This window comes from Orycteropus afer, unplaced genomic scaffold, assembly GCF_000298275.1.
Source record: "Orycteropus afer afer isolate SDZICR_OR568_19922 unplaced genomic scaffold, OryAfe1.0 scaffold00143, whole genome shotgun sequence".
NCBI lineage: Eukaryota > Metazoa > Chordata > Mammalia > Tubulidentata > Orycteropodidae > Orycteropus > Orycteropus afer.
In genome coordinates, this window is record NW_006921730.1 from 4,295,079 (window position 1) to 4,316,671 (window position 21,593).

Sequence of the window (21,593 nt, forward strand, 5' to 3'; positions counted from 1 at the left end):
AGGAGTGGCTGGTGGGTTTGAACCGCCAGCCTTCTGGTTAGCAGTCAAGTGCCTTAGGCACTATGCTACCAGGGCTCCCTCCACTTCATATAGATACCTAATATTTCAGCCTGTCCACCCATCTATCCACCCATATACCCATGTTTGCCTTCACTGAGCACGCTGTACTATATGTGCAAAAGGGTTCGTCTTTGTTGTCTGTACTTCCCATGTATATCTCTATGTCTTTCTCTTCCTCAATGCCACTATACTGATCACTCACATTCGGTACATTGCCTTTTTCTTCACCCAAATCAAAACTTATCTCTATCTATCTAACAATATTTCCTCCCCTCCCTGCCCATACCCCCCCCCCGGTAACCAACAAAGAAAATGACCTTTCATAGATAAGTGTTTCCTTGACTATTACAATAACGGACCAATACAATATTTGTCCTTTTGTGATTGACAATTTCATCCAAGTTCATCCACATTATTTGGTGTTTTGCAGATTTTACATTATTCTTTAGGGTTGCATAGTATTCCATTGTGTGTATGTACCATAGTTTGGATATCCATTCCTCAGTTGATGGACACCTAGGTTGTTTCCATCTTTTGACTATTGTAAATAGTGCTGCAATGAACATGGGTGTGCATATGTCTGTTCTTGTCATGGCTCTCACTTCTTTAGAATATACACCTAGTAATGGAACAGCTGGGTCAAATGGTATTTCTAGTTCCAACTTTTGAAGGAATTGCCATACTGTTTACCACAATGGTTGTACCATTTTACAGTCCCACCAGCAGTGTATGAGAGTCCCAATCTCTCCACAACCTCGCATTTGTTATTTTCGGTCTTGTTGAACTTTGCTACTTTTCTCCTGCTTTAAAACAAAGTCTTACATTTTCATTTTACAGCGGGCCTTATAAGTTATTTGTTTGACCTAGGATAAAGTGTGTGTTTGCAATAGCATTTCCTCCCCAATTCTGATCAAAATTAAAGTGAAACTCTCAGAAAAAGTCTCCCATAATTCTTTCTCAATGAGAATATGTCTCTCTGTTTGGAACAATGCCCCTCTATTTGGAGAAAGTGCGCATCTTACTCCCAGATCACTTTAGTAAGCTGTGAACAGTGAAGGAGGGCAGCAGAGCCTTTGCTTCTGAGTGCCCATTAGTAGGTTTAAAGAAATTCCTCCTTCCTCCTCTGACTTCTTTCTTCTGTTGCTCCTGCCACACATCCTCAATTCCCATCACAGCTGAGTGCCCATTCACGTTTATAGACTCTTCTCACTCACTGTACATCCTTAGAGATTAAGGCTGCTTCCTGCTGCTATCATTAATCCTGAACAGCCTTGTAAACTGTGCTGTACCATTCCATTGGCACCATCAAACCTGTTTGTTGTGCTATTGGTTATCTGAATTTATGCATGCTCTCTCCTTAACATAGGCTGTAAACTCCTTGAATAGTCTGGAAAACTGTCTTAAGTAGGGCTTAGAAGTGTTCTGTCAAAGTGAGTGCTGGTTCAGGACTCAGATGGTTGTGTAATGTTTAATGGGAAATCTTAAATTACAGAGTTGTATAGGATTTGATTTAATTGTTTTTCAGGTGAAAGAAGAATCAGGATTATTTTTTATACAAAATATCACAAACATTTTATGTGCTATGTAGACATACCTGCAGATCAATTTATCATATTTTCTGACTAAAGTTCACTAGCTTTTCAAAAAAGGTTATTTACTTTTTCTGACAGTGCTATTTCCTGAACCCCTAAATCTTTCTTTTCCTTTTTTCCTGAGAAGCCCCAGGCTTTGTCCATGTTTACTATAGCCTCTAGCAATAAAGGGACAGAAGAACAGAGTCATTCAATCTTCCTGAAATTACTGTTTCCAGGTTTAAAGGTACAGAAATGGACAGAACATGAAATTAGAATCTGGCCCAGAGTTATTCTCAACCCACAAGTCTCCCTACAAAGGGCATCGAAATACTCTAATAGGCAGAAGCCTTATATTTGTGATAATTCATAATGTTATAAAAATTCATTTATATCTACAAATAAGGACACAGTGCTAGTAATCTTATAAGTAAGTGATTTATTTAAAAATACTAAAATTTTGTATTCATAAACTTAGTGAAGTACTAATATTATTATTCATTACTTACTATTCTATATTCTACTTAGGCTTTCAGCTATCATGACAATTTGTAAAGCTACTACTTATCACATGCCAATAAAGACAGTAGAAATTTCCCAATTTTCTAGTAGAATACTCCATCCATGTTCTTCCAAAAGGGACACCAAACTTTACTGAAAGGACATCTGTGTTGGTCTTGAGTTGGCCAAGACTGTCAATTGCTGCTGGTCTAGCTTTAAAATATTCCTTTACTTTAGAATCATTTAACTATTATTAGTATATTTTGTCATGGGTTATTTTGTTGATACCATCCTAAATAGGGATACATCTGTTTGTCATAATATTTTTTTCCATCACAAAAACAGTATGGGGGTGACTTTGTCTGAACTCCTCTAACATCATGAGGCAGAGATAAAATCCCCATCAGTAGCATCAGCCCACAGCTGATTTCTATGAGATCAGACATGCTGCCACCCTCCAACTTTTTGCAGTTGGTATCAGGAGCAGGATTTGTTGTAAAGGCTCCAGATTCATGGAAGCATGAGACTTTGTAAGTTAGAGGAGGTTGGACGATGCCACCACCACACGCTTTTTGCACCTATCATTTTCCAGGAACTGGGCTTCAGGATTAATGTGGATTGTGGTTCAAATGTGAATCATTCTTACCTCATTGTTGAAACCAGTTTGCTTTTGTGGTGTGTCAATTTTGCTAGTGTTTATGAGTTCTTTGTCATTGGAATGTGACAATGGGTGGGGTGGGTGAAAAGCAACATTTCTACCAAAGCAATTCACTCTTTTTACATTCCAACTCCCCACCCAACTGCCCACATCTGCCTTGATTTCCTTTTACTCTGAGAGGGATCCTTCTGCCTATCAAGGACCAGCAGGCCTGGAAATGGTGTCTGCAGCACTGCGAAAGACAATGGAGGCAGAACCACAAAACTAAGGGCCTCACCCCATACATGAACTCAAGTTGGATAAAAGACTTTAAAACCCAAAACTGTAAAGTTCATCAAAGATAAAATAGGGGCAAATCTATGGGCCCTAATCTATGGCATAAATAGACTATCAAGCATAACCCAAAATGCACAGGCAGCAGAAGAAAAACTAGATGACTGGGACTTTTTTAAAATTAAATTCTTACGTGGAGAAAGACTTCTCCAAAAGGGTAAAAAGAGAACCTATAGATTAGGAAAAAATATTTGGCTATGACATATCTGACAAGGGGCTTATCCAAAATTTATAGAAAATGTCAGTAAATCAAAGTAAAAAAAAACCAACAATCGAATTCAAAAATGAGCAAGGGACATGAACAGACACTTCACTAAAGAAGATATACTGGTGGCCAACAAACACATGAGAAAATACTCATCATCATTAGCCTTTAGAGAGATGCAAATCAAAACAACAATGAGATATCATCTCACCCCAGCAGTAATAGCAAAGTTCAACAAGACAGAAAATAAATGCTGGGAAGGCTGCAGAGAGATTGGAACTCTCATTACACTGCTGGTGGGACTGCAAAATGGTACAACCATTATGCAAAATGGTATGGCATTTTTTGAAAAACTGAAAATAGAAATACCATTTGATCTAGCAATTCCACTACTAGAACTATATCCTAAAGAGTTGAGAGACAGGACACAGACAGACATATGCACACCCATGTTCATCACAGCACAATTCACTATAGCAAAGAGATGGAAACAATCTAAATGCCCATCAACAGATGAATGGATAACCAAACAATGGTATATTCACATAATGGAATACTATGCGACTTTACAGAATAACAAAGAATACATGAATCATCTCACAACATGGATGAATTTGGAGGACATTACACTGAGTGAAATAAGTCAATCACAGAAAGACAAATATTGTGTGAGGCCATTATTGCAAAATGTCAAAGAAAGGTTTACTTAAGGAAGGAAATTCATTTTGTTGGTTACTAGAAATAGGAGGGAAGGAGAGGGAAAATTTCAGACTATTTGGATGTCACAGGTTGATTTGGTGTTGGGAGGAATGGTATGGACAAAGTCTGTGGCCAGCATGATGACCTTAGGGAAAGGAAGGACACTGAAATATGCACAAATACAGACAACAGAGGCAAATACTATTACTTGCACAACACTGTATTACCACTAACATCAAACACCAGGCTACAGATAAATGCATAGACAGGTGAGAAGATCAGGGAGAGTAGGTGAACAGGAATATATCTTAGACCAAGGATAGATCTGGTGGTGTTGTGCTTGCCATCAAGTCATCTCCAACTCATAGTGACCCCTTCTTGGGTTTCTGAGGCAGTATCACTACGGAAGTAGATCTCCCAATCTTCCTTCCAATGAGTGGCTGGCGGGTTTGAACCACCAGCCTTCTGGTTTGCAGTCAAATGCCTTAGGCACTAGCTGAAGATAATCTTACATATGCACTTGTGCTACAAATTAGCCACATAAATTACAGAAGCAACAGAAGACAGGGTTGTAGTAAATTCCAGAGACCAATAAACACCTTGAGAGAGAGAATCATTGGGCCGGCGGACTCAGGACCATAGTCTTGGGGGATCATAGTCTCAATTGGCACAATATAGCATATAAAAATCTTGGCACAACAAAGCACATAAAAATCTTGTTCTACGTTCTACTTTCATGAGTAGTGACTGGGGTCTTAAAAGCTTCTGAGCATCGATCTTAGATGCAACTACTGGTTTCCTCTCATCTGGCGAAAAGAAGAGTGAAGAAAATCAAAGTCATCTGGAAATAAATAGTCCAAAGATAAGAAGGACCACGAGGATCTCAGCCTTCATGACCCCAAGACCAGGAGAACTAGATGGTGCCCATCTATCAAAGCCAACCAATCAGAAAAGGATCAAAACTGGAGATCCTGGATACAGTGGTAGGAAAAACTTGGAACAAAATTAAAAAAAAAAAACACTAAAATGACCAGAATTATTGGTCAGAGAGAGACTGGTGGAATCCCCGAGACTAAGCCCCTGGGTTGGGCCTAGAAATGGACTCACTCACATGGATTGGTTCTCAGCCCAACAGTAGAAAGACCTACATGCAGAACACCTACACCAGGGAGATGCACCCCAAAGAGCAATCAGCCATGGGCATCAGAGGGACAGCATTAACATAGAGGGAAAGCTGGACAGACAGGAATGCATAGATAAGAAGGGCACAGGGAGAAGGTAATCACAGGGAGGGGCGGGGTAGGAAGAAGAGTTTTTTATGGTTGGGGATGGTAATTGGGGTCATGAAATCAAATGTGCGTGAACTGTTGAATGTAAAACAAATTTGCTTTGTAAATTTGCACCCAAAGCACAATAATTTTAAAAAAGAAAAGAATAGATCTGATGCATTGAACACCAACAACTAAAGACCAGACAGATGAGTTGTGGGATGACATCACACATGAACAAAGCAAATCGTCATTAAAAATACAGGAAAGGAGGAGAATAGCAAAATGAATGTCAGCGGAGACTCTGAAACATGCTCTTGAACGGAAAGTAGCAAAAATGAATGGAAAAAAATGATGATGTAAAAATGCTGAACAGGAGATTGCAAAGGGCAGCTGGAGAAGACAAAGTAAAGTATTATAATGAAATATGCAAAGACCTGGACTTGGAAAATCAAAGGAGAGAATGTACTTGGCATTTCTCAAGCTGAAAGAACTGAAGAAAAAATTCAAGCCTCTAGTTGCAATATTGAAGAATTCTATTGGCAAAATGTTGAATGATGCTGGGAGCATCAAAAGAAGATGGAAGGAATAAACAGAGTCACTGTACCAAAAAGAATTGGTTAACTTTCAATCCTTTCAGGTGGTAGTACATGCTGAAGAACTGTTTGTATTGTAGGAAGAAGTAAGCTGCACTGAAGGAAGTGGTGGAAAACAAGGTTCTAGGAGTTGATAGAATACCCACTGCGATATTTCAACAAATGGATGCAGCTCAGGTGTTGTTTGTTCATTTATGCCAAGAAATCTGGAAGACAACTACCTCACCAACCAACTGGAAGAAATCCATATTTATGCCCACTCCAAAGAAAGGTGATCCAACAGAAGGCAGAAATTATTGAACAATATCTTTGATATCACCCTCAAGTAATATTTTGCTAAAGATACTTCAAAAATAGTTATAGCAGTACCTCCACAGGGTACATTGAGAAATTCAAGCCAGATTCAGAAGAGAGTGTGGAACAAGGGATATTATTGCTGATGTCAGATGGACCTTGGCTAAAAGCAAAGAATACCAGAAAGATGTTTACCTGTGTTTCATTGACTGCAAAAACATTTTGACTGAGTAGATTATAACCAATTATGGATAATATTGTGAAGAATGTGAATTCCAGAACACTTAATTGTGCTTATGAAGAACCTGTACATGGACCAGGAGGGCATTCAAACTGAACAAGAGGATACTAAAATCAGGAAAATTTAAAATCAGGTTTAAAATCAGGAAACATGTGTGTCTGGGTTGTATCCTTTCACCATACTTACTTAATCTGTGTGCAGAACAAACAATCCAAGAAGCTGGACTATCTGAGGGAGCTCTGGTGGTGTAGTGCCTAAGGCATTGGACTGCTAACCAGAAAGCTAGTGGTTCAAACCCACCAGCCACTCCCCAGAAGGAAGGTTGGGTGATCTACTTCCATAGTGATACTGCCTCAGAAACCCAAGGAGGGGTTGCTATGAGTCGGATCTGACTCCACAGCAGTGGTTGCATTTTTGCGTCGTGGACTATCTGAAGAGGAATGTTGCATCAGGTTTGAAGGAAGACTCATCTGCCATATGCAGATAACACATCCTTGCTTGCTGAAAGTGAACATGACTTGAAGTACTTACTGATGAGGATCTTCAGTATGGATTACACCTCAACATAAGGAAAACAAAAATTCTCACAGCTGGACAATAAGCATCATGATAAATGGAGAAAAGATTATAGTTGTCAAGGATTTCATTGTACTTCGATCCATAATGAATGCCCATGGAAGCAATAGTGAAGAAATCAAATGGCATATTTTACTGGGCAAATCTGCTGTGAAAGACCTTTTCAAAGTGTTAAAGAGCAAATATGTCACTTAGAAGACTGAAGTGTGCCTAACCCAAGCCATGGTATTTTCAATAGCCTCATTTGCATGTGGGAGCTGGATCATGAATAAGGAAGACCACAGAAGAATCGATGCATTTGATTTGTGGTGTTTATGAAGACCACTGAATATACTATGGACTGCTGGAAGAATGAACAAATCTGTTTTGGAGGAAGTATAGCCAGAATCCTCCTTAGAAGTGAGAATGGCCACACTTTGTTTCTTATACTTTGGTTATATTGTCAGAACAGGCCAGTCCCTAAAGAAGGCTAGGTAAAGTAGAGAGTAAAAGGCTAGGTAAAGTAGAGAGTCAGCGAAAAAGGGAAAGACCCTCAACAAGATGAATTGATACAGTGGCTGCAACAATGGAACCAAACATGGCAACAATTCTGAGGATGGTGCAGGATTAGACAGCGTTTAGTTCTATTGTACATAGGGTTGCTACATGTGGTAGTTAACTTTATGTGTCCACTTGGCTGGGCCTGGTTTTGAGTGGCTGGGCAGCTGGATGTAATATGCCCCATTATGAGACTGGTAATCAACTCCCTAGTGATTTCACTCCCTGGTGAAATCTACTGTGAGCAGCTGAATAGCTGCCTTAGAGATGTGGTCTGCTCCTAGTATATAAGGAGAAGCTTTAGTAATGGTCTGTAGCTTTGGGCATGCTTGAATCCTGCATATACCTGAGTTGTTCAGCAGCCTATCATGTTGTCTGCAATTTTTGGACTCTTAATGGGCTTGAATTAGCACCCTGCTATGTAGTTTAGTAATATCGGGACTGTGCCTTTTCACTTGTCAACACTGGGTTTGTCAGCCTTAGCAGCCAGCAGCTGCCTGAATTGAGGAAAACTTCCAGCTTCAGTGGGCTGGGAACAAGAGGCAGAGCTGAAGCACAAGGTTGAGGGGCTTTCACTCAGCCCCTAGAGCCTGGCATTTAAACTCAGACTTCTAACCTCCAAAACTCTAAGAGAATAAACTCTTGTTTGCTCAAGCCACCCATTTGTGATATTTTCTGTTAGAGCAGCACAAAGTAATCAAAACATTATGAGTCAAAAATGACTCACTGGCACCTATCGACAGCAAAAACACACTTAATAAAGTGGATCATATATTGAGAACAGATCTTTAAAAGATGCATTTAAGGAAGTATTCCATTGAATCTGTATTTATTGAGGAAGAATTAGTGTTGAATTTTGTCCAATGCCTTTTTGGCATCTGTAAAAATAATCTTATTTTTCTCTTTATGTTGCATTCCAAGAATAGTCTATACTTGGTCACAATATGCTACTGTTTATGTGCCAGATTCTTCCTGTCAATATTTCTTTTTGAGAATTTTTACAATGATATTATGAGCTAGTTTGGTCTGTAATTATTTTCTGTGTGTAATTTTTGCATTTTGAAATCTGAGATGCTTGTTGAAAAAAAAATTTCAAATATTTTCCTTCCTTTTAATATGTCCTCAGACCTCTTAGGACACAAGCATCTGCTTCCAAAAATTAGAAGAATCAAGTTGGTGGACAGTTTGTATAGACTAGGTACTGTTGTAAGATCATCATCAGAAACAACCTTATGAGGCTACTTAGTACAGTATTTCCTATTTTGCAGATGGAGAAACTGAGGTGCACAGAGGAAAAGTACTTTGTCTAGTCTTAGTTAGTAGCTTAGTCAGGACCCCAGAGTCCAAGCTTTTATACGCAGAAATTCAGTTTGACATGAAAGCAAATTGTTAGAAAGATGCAAGGATAAATCTATTACTTCGTGTTTTTCAGATCCTTTATCTGATTCCTTCAGAAGCATCATGTCTTACTTTATTTTTATTTTGTAGAAGTTTGCATGGTAGAAATGAGCATCACTGAAACAGCATTCTGAAGCACTGCAGCCTGTGTGGTCCTGCCTTCTCTGGGACCAGACTTTCTCTAATTAAAGAAATAAAAATATTTTGTCCTGTGTGTTGCCAGAATTTCTGATCATGCTATAATGTACATGTTTCTAGGCTCCTACAAATCCACAAAGAATTTTACAATGTAAAACAGAAATAGAAAATTTAATTGTGCTTGTTTTGTTTTTCCTGGTCTGTGTTACCAATGAAGCACAAGACTGCTGCCATATAGGCATGTTGGGAGGTGTTGATGAACATGAGCTCCAACATATGCACCAGTCCCAACATCTGTTGTGATTTGTAATCAGCTATAACAGTCTATGCTTTATGCAAACATGTCTGTGATCATAACAAAAACTATTTTTAAATTGCTCATATAACCATATGTCCTGGTTTGTAGAAAAATCTTTGCTGTGTTATTACTCAAATATGGGTTATTCTTCAAATAGTTCAGGTTTATTTTTTTTTAACCACTGAGGCATGATTAAGTTAATCTATGTAAAGAAAGAAAGAAAAAATAGCTCTAAGATACTTTTTTGGCATAGTGAAAATAATTTAGGAAAACTAAGGATTTGGTTTTGTTTTCTACTTTGGGGAATAGACTAAAGTAGGAAAGGACTGAGGATAAATATTTGTAAATTACCTATATTGCTGGCATAAGCTTTAAAAAAAGGTCACTTGCTCACTGTGAGACCTTGGGCAAGCTGTTTGGCTTCGGTAAGCCTCAGTGCGTGGTTGACTGTATCGTTGAAGAGCTCAGTACAAAATGAAAATGTGGGGCTGGTAAAAAAAAAAAAAAAAAGTAGAAATGTGTCATTAAAAGTCCTAAATTACAAAGCATTTTCCTTACTTTGATGGCCTCTCTCAACCTGTAATGGTGTTTTTTACTTGCGACTTAGTGACATTCTAAATTTAAAATAAATAAATAAAATGTTAAACTATTAGCAGAAATTTTATCGTTTATGTTATGCAAAACTAGTTTTAATGCAAATAAAAGGGCCTTTAACTCATATGTGAAATCACTAAAATTGTATAATTTATATTTTATAGTTTATAGATGTATATGGATTTTGTTCTTATCAGAACAGCAGAAATGCTACACTGAACTAATTCCACTGTTTTAATTTCACTTCTTGATATGTACATATTCTACCAACACTCGTTACCTTGGCTTATTTGTGAGTGAGAAGTGAAAAGAAAAGGAACTATGGGTTGCCCTATCTTTCTTTCCCTTTCCTCTATATCATCATTTTCAGTATAAGTGATTGTCTAACAGAGAAAAGACACATGAGTAAGAAAAATTACAAGATTCCTTGTCATTAGTATTCCTTATACCATCATTGCCTTCTTTCTGAATTGGAAGCAAGTTCCGGTTGGAACAGAAAGTGTGCTCTCTGGGCCTGTTAGAGGCCTCTTTACTTAGTCAGTGATGTGGTGGACCTAGATGTTTACCTTGTTCTTGCTTTGAGTCTCTCTAAACTCCTTTGCATGGTGAATCCACTAAAATTCTGTGCTCGTGGATGTCTAGGATGTTATATGTGTATGGAAAGGCAAAGGATTCAAACGTGTGTACTGTTCATTTCACTCTGCTCACACACATATTCCATAGTCCCATCGAAGTTCCCTTATAAAACTTTAAATTCAAAGATAAAATTACTAATAATTTGAAGATGATGACAGCAAAGCATTAAAAAAACTGTGGGGCCTTCTGACCATGGGACCTCGTGATACTGCACAGGTTGTAAACTAAAACCAAAAACAAAACTCACTGTCATTGAGTCGGTCCCAACTCATAGTGACCCCTCCTTGGGTTTCTAAGGCAGTATCTCTATAGAAGTAGATTGTGTTACTTATAACACATAGTGTTCAGGGTAAAAAAACAAAGAAGTACAAGTCATTAAAAGCAGTGAACTTTCCTCCATGGAGTGGCTGGTGGGTTAGAACCTCCAGCCTTCTAGTTAGCAGTCAAATGCTTTAGGCACGATGCCACCAGAGCTCCTCTGCCTGGGTTATGTTGTTGTTGTTGTTGTTATGTGCCGTGGAGTCGGCCCCGACTCATAGCGACCCCTCCTTGGGTTTCCGAGGCAGTATCACTACGGAAGTAGGATTGCCCAATAGGCCCATGAAACTGACACTGCCTCAGTGACCTTGTGAGTTTGAGAACTCTAATAGCCTCCAGGAAAATCTTTAACCAGAAACCTTTTAGTGTCAGCATTACAAACAGAACTTTTAGACTCCTTAGGGCCTTTATCCGCTCTCCCCGGTCTCAGCAGGTATCAAGGAACTTCCTCCGAACTTAGCACGCATCACAAAAGCCATCCGGATTCAGCGCATATCGGAGATTTACTTGGCTCCTGGAAGTCTCTCCCTAGATAATATTTTCCCAAGTGAACTTTGGAGCCAGGGAGTTTCTTTACGTCCCCCAACATCTTAGATCACTGCCCTAAATCCCTTAGCAACAACCAATTACCTGTACCCCCTCGCCCTGGTGCTGCCCCTCCCCGTATTGTTCCATAAATTGGTGAAAGAAACGGGGTACGGGGTCTTTTGCTTAAGCCACTGACCTGGTAAGGGCAAAGACCCTAACTTAAGTTAGCTAATAAACTGTCCTATTGCATTTGCATTGTCGTGGGTTGGCATATTCTTCTCTTCGAGCATCTCCTTTACAGCCTGGGTACTACAACCTCATCTATAAATCTGGCTGATAACAGAACATGCCTATTAGTAGTAATAATGAATGCAAAGTGCATAGTAGCCTGCACATAGAAAGCACCAAATAGATGGTCATTTCTTAATAAGTATATTGATCTCTATCTTACATAAAGTCAGGAAGTGGTCATTGTACTCCTACTATGGCACTTGTTTGATTTGGATTTATATGAGTTCCACAAAGCAAGATATACTCAAATACTTGAGACTGAAACAGCAAATGGTGCTTTAGCTGTCATGGTTATGGGCAACTATACAATAAACAGGCAAAGCCCTGAGGTGAGTTCAAGAGGCTGACTGGGTTACTCTATTTAGTGGTGATTATACAGTTACTTATAACACATAGTGTTCAGGGTTAAAAAAACAAAAAAGTACAAGTCATTAAAAGCAGTGGACTTGCCAGATTGTCGCTAGCTGAGAATGAGGTCAGATCTGCAGAGCCTCGGGCAGATAACGCTTCTGTTCCAAACTGTTGGTGGTGAGCTATTTGACAAGGAAAACAAAAGATTCCAGGTCTGAGCAAGTAAGGGTGAACTCTGGTTGACATTGCATCCAAATAAAAATCTAGATGAAGTAGAATGAGTGTAGGAGTCCAAAGTTACTGAAGAAATAGTCTAGATAATGCCCATCCATTAATCCAATAGGGTTATGTAGAAAATGATATTGTGTATGCACAAAGTATATTTGTCTTGTGTGTGTGTATATATATATATATATATATATAATTTGAAGCCAAATATTGACCCTGGCAGCATCAATTAAAATATATTAATTGATAAATTGTTAGCCCTTTACTGAGTTAGCCCATGTAGTCGCTGCTGTTGTTAGGTGCCATCAAGCCAGTTCCTATTCCTAGCAACCCTAAGTACAACACAATGAAACACTGCCCAGTCCTGCACCGTCCTCACAACCTTTGCTATGCTTGAGTCCATAGTTGCAGCCACAGTGTCAGTCCATCTTATTGAGGGTCTCCCTCTGTTTTGCTGATGGTCTATTTTACCAAGCATGATATCCTTCTCCAGGGACTGGACTCTTCTGACAAAATGAACTAAGTATGTGAGACGAAGTCTGGCCATTCTTGCTTGTAAGGAGTATTTCAGCTGTACTTCTTCCAAGACATATTTGTCCATTCTTCGGGCAGTCCATGGTATTTTCAACATTATTCAACATCACCACAATTAAAATGCATCAATTCTTCTTTGGTCTTCCTTATTCATTGTCCAGCTTTTACTTGAATGTAAGGCTACAGAAAATATCATGGGTTGGGTCAGTCCACTTCAGTCTTCAAAGTGACTTCTTTGCTCTTTAAGAGGCCTTTTGCAGCAGATTTGCCAAATGCAATACATCATTTGATACCTTGACTGCTGACTGCTACTTTACTGGGTGTTGACTGTAGATCCAAGTAAAATGAAATTCCTGACAACTTCAATCTTTTCTCCAATATCATGATGTTGCTTATTGGTCCAGTCATAAGGATTTTTTTTTTTCTTTATGCTGAGGTGTAATCCACTGTGAGGATGATCTTGATCCTTGATCTTCATCAGTAAGTGATTTAAATCATCTTCACTTTCAGCAAACAAGGTTGTTTCACCTTCATGTCTCAGATTGTTAATGAATCTTCCTCCAAGGCTGATGCCACATTCTTTGTCATATCATCTAGTTTTGTGGATTATTTGCTCAGCATACAGATTGAATAAATATCGTGAAAGGATACAACCCTGACACACACTTTTCCTGATTTTAAACCATGCAGTATATTCCCTTGTTCTGTTCAAACCACTGCTTCTTGAAATAAAAAAGCTCAGCAGAAGGTTTCAAAGGGCAGCTCGAGAAGACAAAGCAAAGTATTATAATGAAATGTGCAAAGACCTGGAATTGGAAAACCAAAAAGGAAGAACATGCTCAGCATTTCTCAAACTTAAAGGACTGAAAAGATAAACATTCAGGCCTCAAGTTGCAATATCAAAGATTTCTATGGGCAAAATATTGAATGATGCAGGAAGCATCAAAAGAATATGGAAAGAATACACAGAGTCACTGTACCAAAAAGAATTGGTCGATGTTCAGCCATGTCAGGAGGAAGGATATGATCAAGATCCAATGGTATAGAAGAAAGAAATACTAGTTGTGCTGAAGGAATTGGCGAAAAAAAAAAAAAAAAACAAGGCTCTAGGAATTGGTGGAAAACTCACTGAGATGTTTAAGCAAATGGATATAATGCTGAAGATGCTCGTTTGTTTATGCCAAGAAATTTGGAGCTAACATGTACTGATTGCTTGAACATCATTTTATTTCAAATCGAAATATTTTCAAAATATATTCTCTACCACTTCATTTATTTTAAACATTCTATTGTGATTTTGGACAGAATTTACATAGCAAATTGGTTTCCATTCCACAATTCATACACATTTTGTTTTGTAACATTGATTGCCACCCTTGCAATGTAACAGCACTCTTCCCATTTCCTTCCTGCATTTAATGTTTCCATTCATCCTTATTTCCTATCCCTTCCTGCCTTCTGAACTTTATCCCTGGGCAAATGCTTCCATTTTGATCTCATGTGCTTGATTATTCTAAGAAGTACACACCTCCCTGGTGTTATTTTTCACCTTGCAGGTCCATCTGTTATTTGACTGAAAGTTGACCCATGGGAGTGAGTTCAATTCTAGGCTTGAGGGTCCATCAGTCTCTGTCAGACCAGTAAGCCTGGTCTTTTTTTTTTTTTATGATTTTGAGTTTTGATCCACATTTTTCTCCTACTTTATCCAGGACCTCCTATTCTGGTAGCTGAGCACCACTTAGTTCATCTGGTCTCAGGGCCATGTAAGCTGAGGTTCATGTGGTCCATTAGTCCTTTGGACTAATTATTTCCATGCATCTTTGAATTTCTTATTTGCTTCAGATGGAGAGACACCAGTAGTTGCACCTTAGATGGCTGATCACAAGCTTTTAAGACCCCAGTCACAACTTGCCAAAGTAGGATGTAGAACACTGTCTTTGTGGACTAGGTTGTGCCAATTGACTTTGATGGCCCCCAAGATTATAGTCCTTAGCTTCAGACCCAGACTACTCCTTCCCTCAAACTGTTAGGTTATGGCTAAGAAGGTTTCATAATTTTGCCCTTTGTATGCTCTACTATATCCTTAGATATATTTGCAGCATAAGTAAATGCATGTGTAGAAATATCCTCTATCAAACCTATACTTATTTGTGAATGCATCCCATTGGCCTTCCCATACCTGCTTAGCTTGTGTTTCCCTGTATGTATCCAATCACAGATTATTATTATTACTGTCATTGCAGGATTGTGGGTGTAATTGTATTTAACAATCAACAACTTCATTTTTGTTGATATCTTTTAGTTGAAAATTATAGCAACATGTAAGTTCTAATTTTGTTTAAAAATTGCTCACAAAACTGGTTGAGTATGGAAATAGGCTTACAAATCACAAAACAAGATAAAAATTATGTTGGGTATTGTTAATATTCATTTTTCCATGAAATTGAGTGATGTTGCTTGTATAACAGGTGAGACTTTGGCCTTAGATAAATATTTGTGTTCTTTGACTTTCAGCATTGGGCTAATCTCCCTCTGCAAGAAGTATGATATCATAATGCATGTAATATGACTTTTTTAAAAAAATAAATCACTATTTAGAGAAAAGAATTTATTAAAATGTGGCATAAAGTCTCTGTCTAGCAAGATTCTTCTAAGATCTCTCTACCACCCCTGCCCATTTGGTTTGAATATCTGGATTTAATTTTCACTTTCAAAGCTTAACAAATTAAGCAGCCTTAGGAAGTGTTTACATTCAAGATTCCTTATTCCTCTCCAGAGGCAAATCTAAGATATGGCAGATATGGTGTATGCACTGACTGTCCCTTGAAAGGGGACACCACTGAGTTTCTATTAACCATTATTGTTTCTATCACCAGCTGTGAGAGATCATTCAGCAAATTAGAACTAATATCTTTATATTTGAGAACCTCTATGGATCAAGACAGGCTGTGTGATCTTGCTCTGCTAAATGTAGAGCACATCCTAGACCAATTTTTATTACTGAAAGCAAGATGCAGTAGCAATTTTCGTGTGTTATGTGAAATATTAATGACTTTGTACTTTTGAGCTGATATTGTGGTAAAATTATCTAAAAAATGGGTGCCAGACATATGGGCAGGGGTGCAATTTCAGTGCTTGTCATAGGCACTGTTCTGGTTACCTAGTACCTACCACTCTAACAAGAATATACCACAAATGGGATGGCCTTAACAAACAGGCATTTATTCTCTTACAGTTTGGAGGCTTTAAGTCCAAGTTCAAAGTGCCAGGCTCTAGGGGCTGGGTGAAAGCTCCTCGACCTTGGGGTTCAGCTCTGCCTCCAGCTCCTGGCCCACTGAAGCTGGAGGCTTTTCTTCACTCAGACAGCTGCTGGCTGCTGAGGCTGCCATGCCCAAGGTTGACAAGTAAAAAGGCACAATCTCGATATTACCAAACCACATGGCAGGCCATTAATTCAAGTCCATTGTCGTCCCAAGGTCAGCAGAGCATGGCAGGCTGCTGAACGACATGGCTACATGCAGGGTTCAAGGTACCATAAGTTAGAGACTATCCCTAAGCAGACCACATCCCAAAGGCAGCTACTTAGGTGCTTGTGGTAGATCCCACCATAGAGTTGATTGCCAGTCTCATCATGGGGAATAACTACCACCAGCTACCAAGCCACTCAACCAGGCACAGCCAAGTTGACATACAAACTGAACTACGACAGGCACCGTTTTCCATAGATACTCCTCTGGTCCTCTCACATACTGGTGGTGTGGGTACAATGACTAACATCAGGAAATACTGAGGCAGGACATGAGTGTGCTGTCATGAATCCTTGTCCTGAATAAATAATGTTTTATTGTTTCCAGATGCAGAGCCTAAATATCTGATTGTTGTGCGGTCTGCGCCCCCTCCAAGTCAGAAGAAATCATGCTCAGGTAAAGTCCTTTCATTGAGTTTAGTTTGCCAGAGATAAGTTGCCACAATCCCCTTCCCTCCTTCTGTTGGTTTCCACTTCTTTGAAGAAAAGCATTGAGTAGTTAAGCACTATGAAAACTATAAATTCCTTTTCCTGATTACTTACATTATCCCAAAATTGCAAGAGAAATTTCCACTATTCCTCAAAGCCTGTTAGTGATAATTGTCCAGGTACCTTTCTATACATTTTTAAATAAATTTGCTATCAGTATTTCAAGACTGTGTTTCAAAATATTGAACAATAAAGTCAAGAAATGTAAGAATAAGTCCATGGGATTCTGGCTTCATATGAAGTCATTAAACTGTTCCTTAATAAAAAAAATATGGTCCCAAAACAAATATTAAAAATATATAAAGAAAGTCAAGAGAATTGTTATACCTTAATACTTCATAACTTCATTTAAATTCATTTTAAGGCTTCTACGACACTGTTGTTAGGTGTCACCGAGTGTAGCCTTAGAAAATATTTTTCACTTTGTGACGACCACTTCAGGAAATTTTCTTCTTGCTCAAAATATAATACCTCACCTTTCCTTTGAGGCAATAGATATAATTTTTTTATTTTTATAATCTGCACTTGAGAATAGTATAGTGACAAATGGATTAAATTTCACTCATTTTATATGTGTGTATACCATGTAAATTTTAATTATTTCATCATTTTTATATTAAGTTCAAACAGTGAAATCATCATTTGATGGTCCTGTAAACCTTACAATTCCACTGGGGAAAGGAAAAAAAAAAAGTTGTTTTTTCCTCAAACCCACGAGGGGTCACTATGAGTCGGTCTGACTCAATGGCACATAACTACAACAAATGGCATTATCTAACTGAGCTAACCTGATAATGTAACAGAAGAAAAAAACAGATTAGGATCCAAAGACATGGATTTGAATCTTGACCTTGCTGTCATTGTGACCTTGCATACCCTTGAATTCTCTGGGCCTCACTTACTCATTTTTAAAATGAGAGAGTTGCATTTGATTAGCATTCGAAATGAAAAATCCTTATTAGGATCACCTCAGGACTTTTCAGATTATAAGTACACCTATCCTTACCCCAGATTCTAAAATGCCCCCTTTAAGGGCTGTACTTGGACCGTTTAAATCACCACCCTAATGAGTCCCTATTTCAGGTAGAACTGGAAAATTTTAGAGAGAAGAATAAATCAATGTATGCATCCAAGTAAGAAATGTTGTTATGTGACATCTCTTGAAAATTATTCTGAAGATCTTAAAAAATTCAATTAGGTTACAGCAAGGCAACTTGCCATCAGTAGGTTATGTATATTTGCGGCTCAGAAGGATTCTCACTGGAATAGGTCACAGAAGTTAAATGTAACAGAAGCAGCAAAAACAACACAATTTTCTGGGGCATTTGGTTCAGGTAACCCCCCTTAGGCTCTTACCCCCCCTTAAAAAATGGACACAAGCTATTTTGCTGCTTGGTTTCCACTCTATTAGATTAAAATAACACAAGGTCCCTCTATAGCAAATCCATACATATAGCCTCATGAAATGAAAAAGGAAACCCAATGGAAATGCAAAGCATATATATTTTATGTTAGTTCTATGTGGTTTTCTTAGGTCTCCTATTGGATTTTTATTTTCTTACCCAGATTGATTTTTTTTTCTCTGTTCTCTCATTCTTGAGGTTTCAAATATTTTCAGAAGTGCATATGCCTGCTCCTATATACTTGAAGACAGCATAAGTTTTTCATGATTTTACTCTTGGCATTGCACAAACCCCATTAATCCTATCAGAACAACTGTGCTTCCTGTTTTACTTCTACTCTTTCAGTATTGTTAAAAAAACATGGGCAACTTCTCCATTTATATACTCACTGTAAATAATACGTTTATTAAAATATCCTGACAAAGGATTTGATACTTACAAATAGGTTTTTTTTTTTAAAAAGAATACAAACTACAATGTAGATGGTAAGATTTTCTTTTCTTAGATGTTATTTCACAGTAGTTCACAGTCCTATATATAAAAAAATAAATATGCTTTTATGTTGTAGAATAAATGAATATTGTATGTGCATGTATGTAGGTGTGTGTGTTTCATCTATATGCTAATTCATATGAATGACATACAATTCACTGGCCATAGCTACTATATCCCTACCCATCCCTGACCCACAAGAAAATAAAACTGGATATAGTTGGATATAGTGTTTATACACACACACACACACATATCTACACAGACACATGCACATACACATCTATACCTTAGAAAAAGGGTATTTCATTTGATTTCACACTTGAATTCATGGAAAAATAAGCCATATTTCTGGACCATATACAAAGAAAAGGAATTTGATGTTGTCAAACTTTTTATCAGGAGCTCTGGTAGCATAGTGGCTAAAACACTTGACTGCTAACCAGAAGGCTGGCGGTTCAAACCCACCAGCCACTCCTCGGAAGGAAGGTTGGGCAATACTACTTCCGTAGTGATACTGCCTCGGAAACCCAAGGAGGGGTCGCTATGAGTCGGGGCCGACTCGACGGCACATAACAACAACAAACTTTTTATCATCTTACTGAGTCATCTTTATGCAGTTTTACCTAAATAATGAAAATGCAGTAAAAGTTGCAAGATTTAACCCCATATGTTACCTCTATAGGTAAAACACGTGCTCGCAAACCTCTCCAATTGGTGATTGGCACTCTGACACCAAGTTCTGTCTTTTTGTCATGGGGTTTCCTCATCAACCCACACCACGACTGGACACCACCAAGTCACTGTCCCAATGACAGGTAATTCACCATAAATGAAGATTGTGCTTTTCATCTGAAAATTAGTGTTTATTTTTAATACTATGTGTACATGCTTTAGAAGAATTTATACTTACCAGAAGCATCAGCATTCGTTGGTCACCTATTAGCTGTACAACCTGTTCTTGGTGTAAGGGGAACAAAGATACATAAATTAGGGTCACTAGTTTTGAAGGAGTTCTCATCTACCTGAAGAAAAAAAAATCCAAGTGCTTTTTCTTTTCTTTTTTTTTTTTTAAAAAAGAATGAACTAGGACAGAGACTAGCAAATGGGAAAGAGCAACAATAAGTGTAATGATAATTAAGAGGAGGAAGCTGAAGGTAATTAGGAAAGTCCGCAAAAAGAAAAGTCAGTCTTTGATTGGAAATGGATAGATCTCTGATCTGACATTTGAAGAACTGCTTGAAGCAGTGGTTCTCAAAGTGTGGTCCCCAACCAGACAGCAGCTGTATCAGTTGGGAACTTGTCACAAAAAGGAAATTCTCAGGCTCCACTCCAGACCTACTGAATCAGAAACTCAAAAGGTGGAACTCTGCATTCTGTTTTAATGAGCCTCACAGGTGATTCCGATGCCACTAAAGGTAGAGATAACTGGCTTAGGAAACTGGACAGACACATACAGGGAACGCTGTAGGCAGAGGAAAAGCAAAGAGTTGGAAATGAAGTTCTGAATTGCCATCTTTGGTAGAACAAAATAAGAACATTCTATGTTTATTTTTAAATGATTGTCATTCATTCATTCATCCAACCCATGTATTTGGCTCCATCTATGTGCTAGGCACTGTCCTAAATAGTAAACTATAATTCTAAATCAGTTATAAAATAGTGTTTGCTGATCATAAATATTTACCATATTGGTTTGAAAATTCAAAAATTTGCATCTGGAAAATCATTCAAAATTTTTAATCTTCAACCAAGATATTGTTTTTAAAAATATTTTTATTCTAAATATGCTCAAAGTGATTTTTCACTGTTTTGAATTTTTGTTCTCACTTTAGTAAGAATTTTGTATTGAGGCATAATTTATACCTAGTAAAAGGCACAGATCCTCAGTGTGCAATTGATCAGTTATGACACAGGTATGTTTGTAACCTATAACTCACCAAGAAATAAAATGTTCTCTTTACCCTAGAAAGTACTCTGCTCTAGAAACAACCACTGATTCTATTTCACTATAGATTCGTTTTGCCTATTCTAGAATCTCCTTCTTTCATTCAGCTCTCTTTGTTCTTTCATACATATTTTTGAGGTTAATTTGTGATATTGCTGGTATCAAACTTGATTCCATTTTTATTCCTGAGTAGTATTGCATTATGTGAATATTCCAGAGTTTATCCTTTCTACTGTTAATGGATACCTGAACTGTGTTCTGTTTTAGGTTATTGCTGGTGATGTTATAAACATTGATGTATAAGACTTTAGTGGATATATGTCTCAATTTCTCTTCAGTACCTGGAAGTAAAATTTGCTGGGTCACAGGGAAGATGTACATTTAACTATTTTTTTCCTCCCATAAGTAAGGTATAATGTTCCCATACTCCATGACTTGGGAGTGTCAGCATTTTTCATTTTAGCCATTCTAGTGCAATAATAGGAGCTCTGGTAGCATAGTGGCTAAGAAACTTGCCTGCTAACCAGACGGCTGGCGGTTCAAACCCACCAGCCACTCCTCGGAAGAAAGGTTGGGCAATCCTACTTCCGTAGTGATACTGCCTCGGAAACACAAGGAGGGGTCGCTATGAGTCGGGGCGACTCGACGGCACATAACAACAACAACAACAACAGTGCAATAATAACTCACTGCAGTTTTAATATATATATCTTCATGTATTTTTTGGATATTTGTATATCTACTTTTACAATATTTTATTTATTTTTACTTGTCTACATCAAAATAAAAAGAAAGACCTTTAAAATATTTATAATTTCTCAAAAGTACCTTTCTCTTTTTTTTAATTTATTTATTTTTATTTGGGTGAAGATTTACAGAGCA

At 38.0% G+C, this 21,593-nt stretch overlaps 1 protein-coding gene across 1 annotated transcript in view; it reads left to right on the plus strand.

Moving 5' to 3' along the window:
- The window catches only part of LOC103201149 (ABI family member 3 binding protein), a 430,073-nt gene that overhangs the window by 189,144 nt on the left and 219,336 nt on the right, over positions 1-21,593 (plus strand). The window contains 2 exon segments of the mRNA XM_042781643.1: positions 16,708-16,776; positions 19,449-19,581. Coding sequence (XP_042637577.1) covers positions 16,708-16,776; positions 19,449-19,581 — 202 coding nt within the window.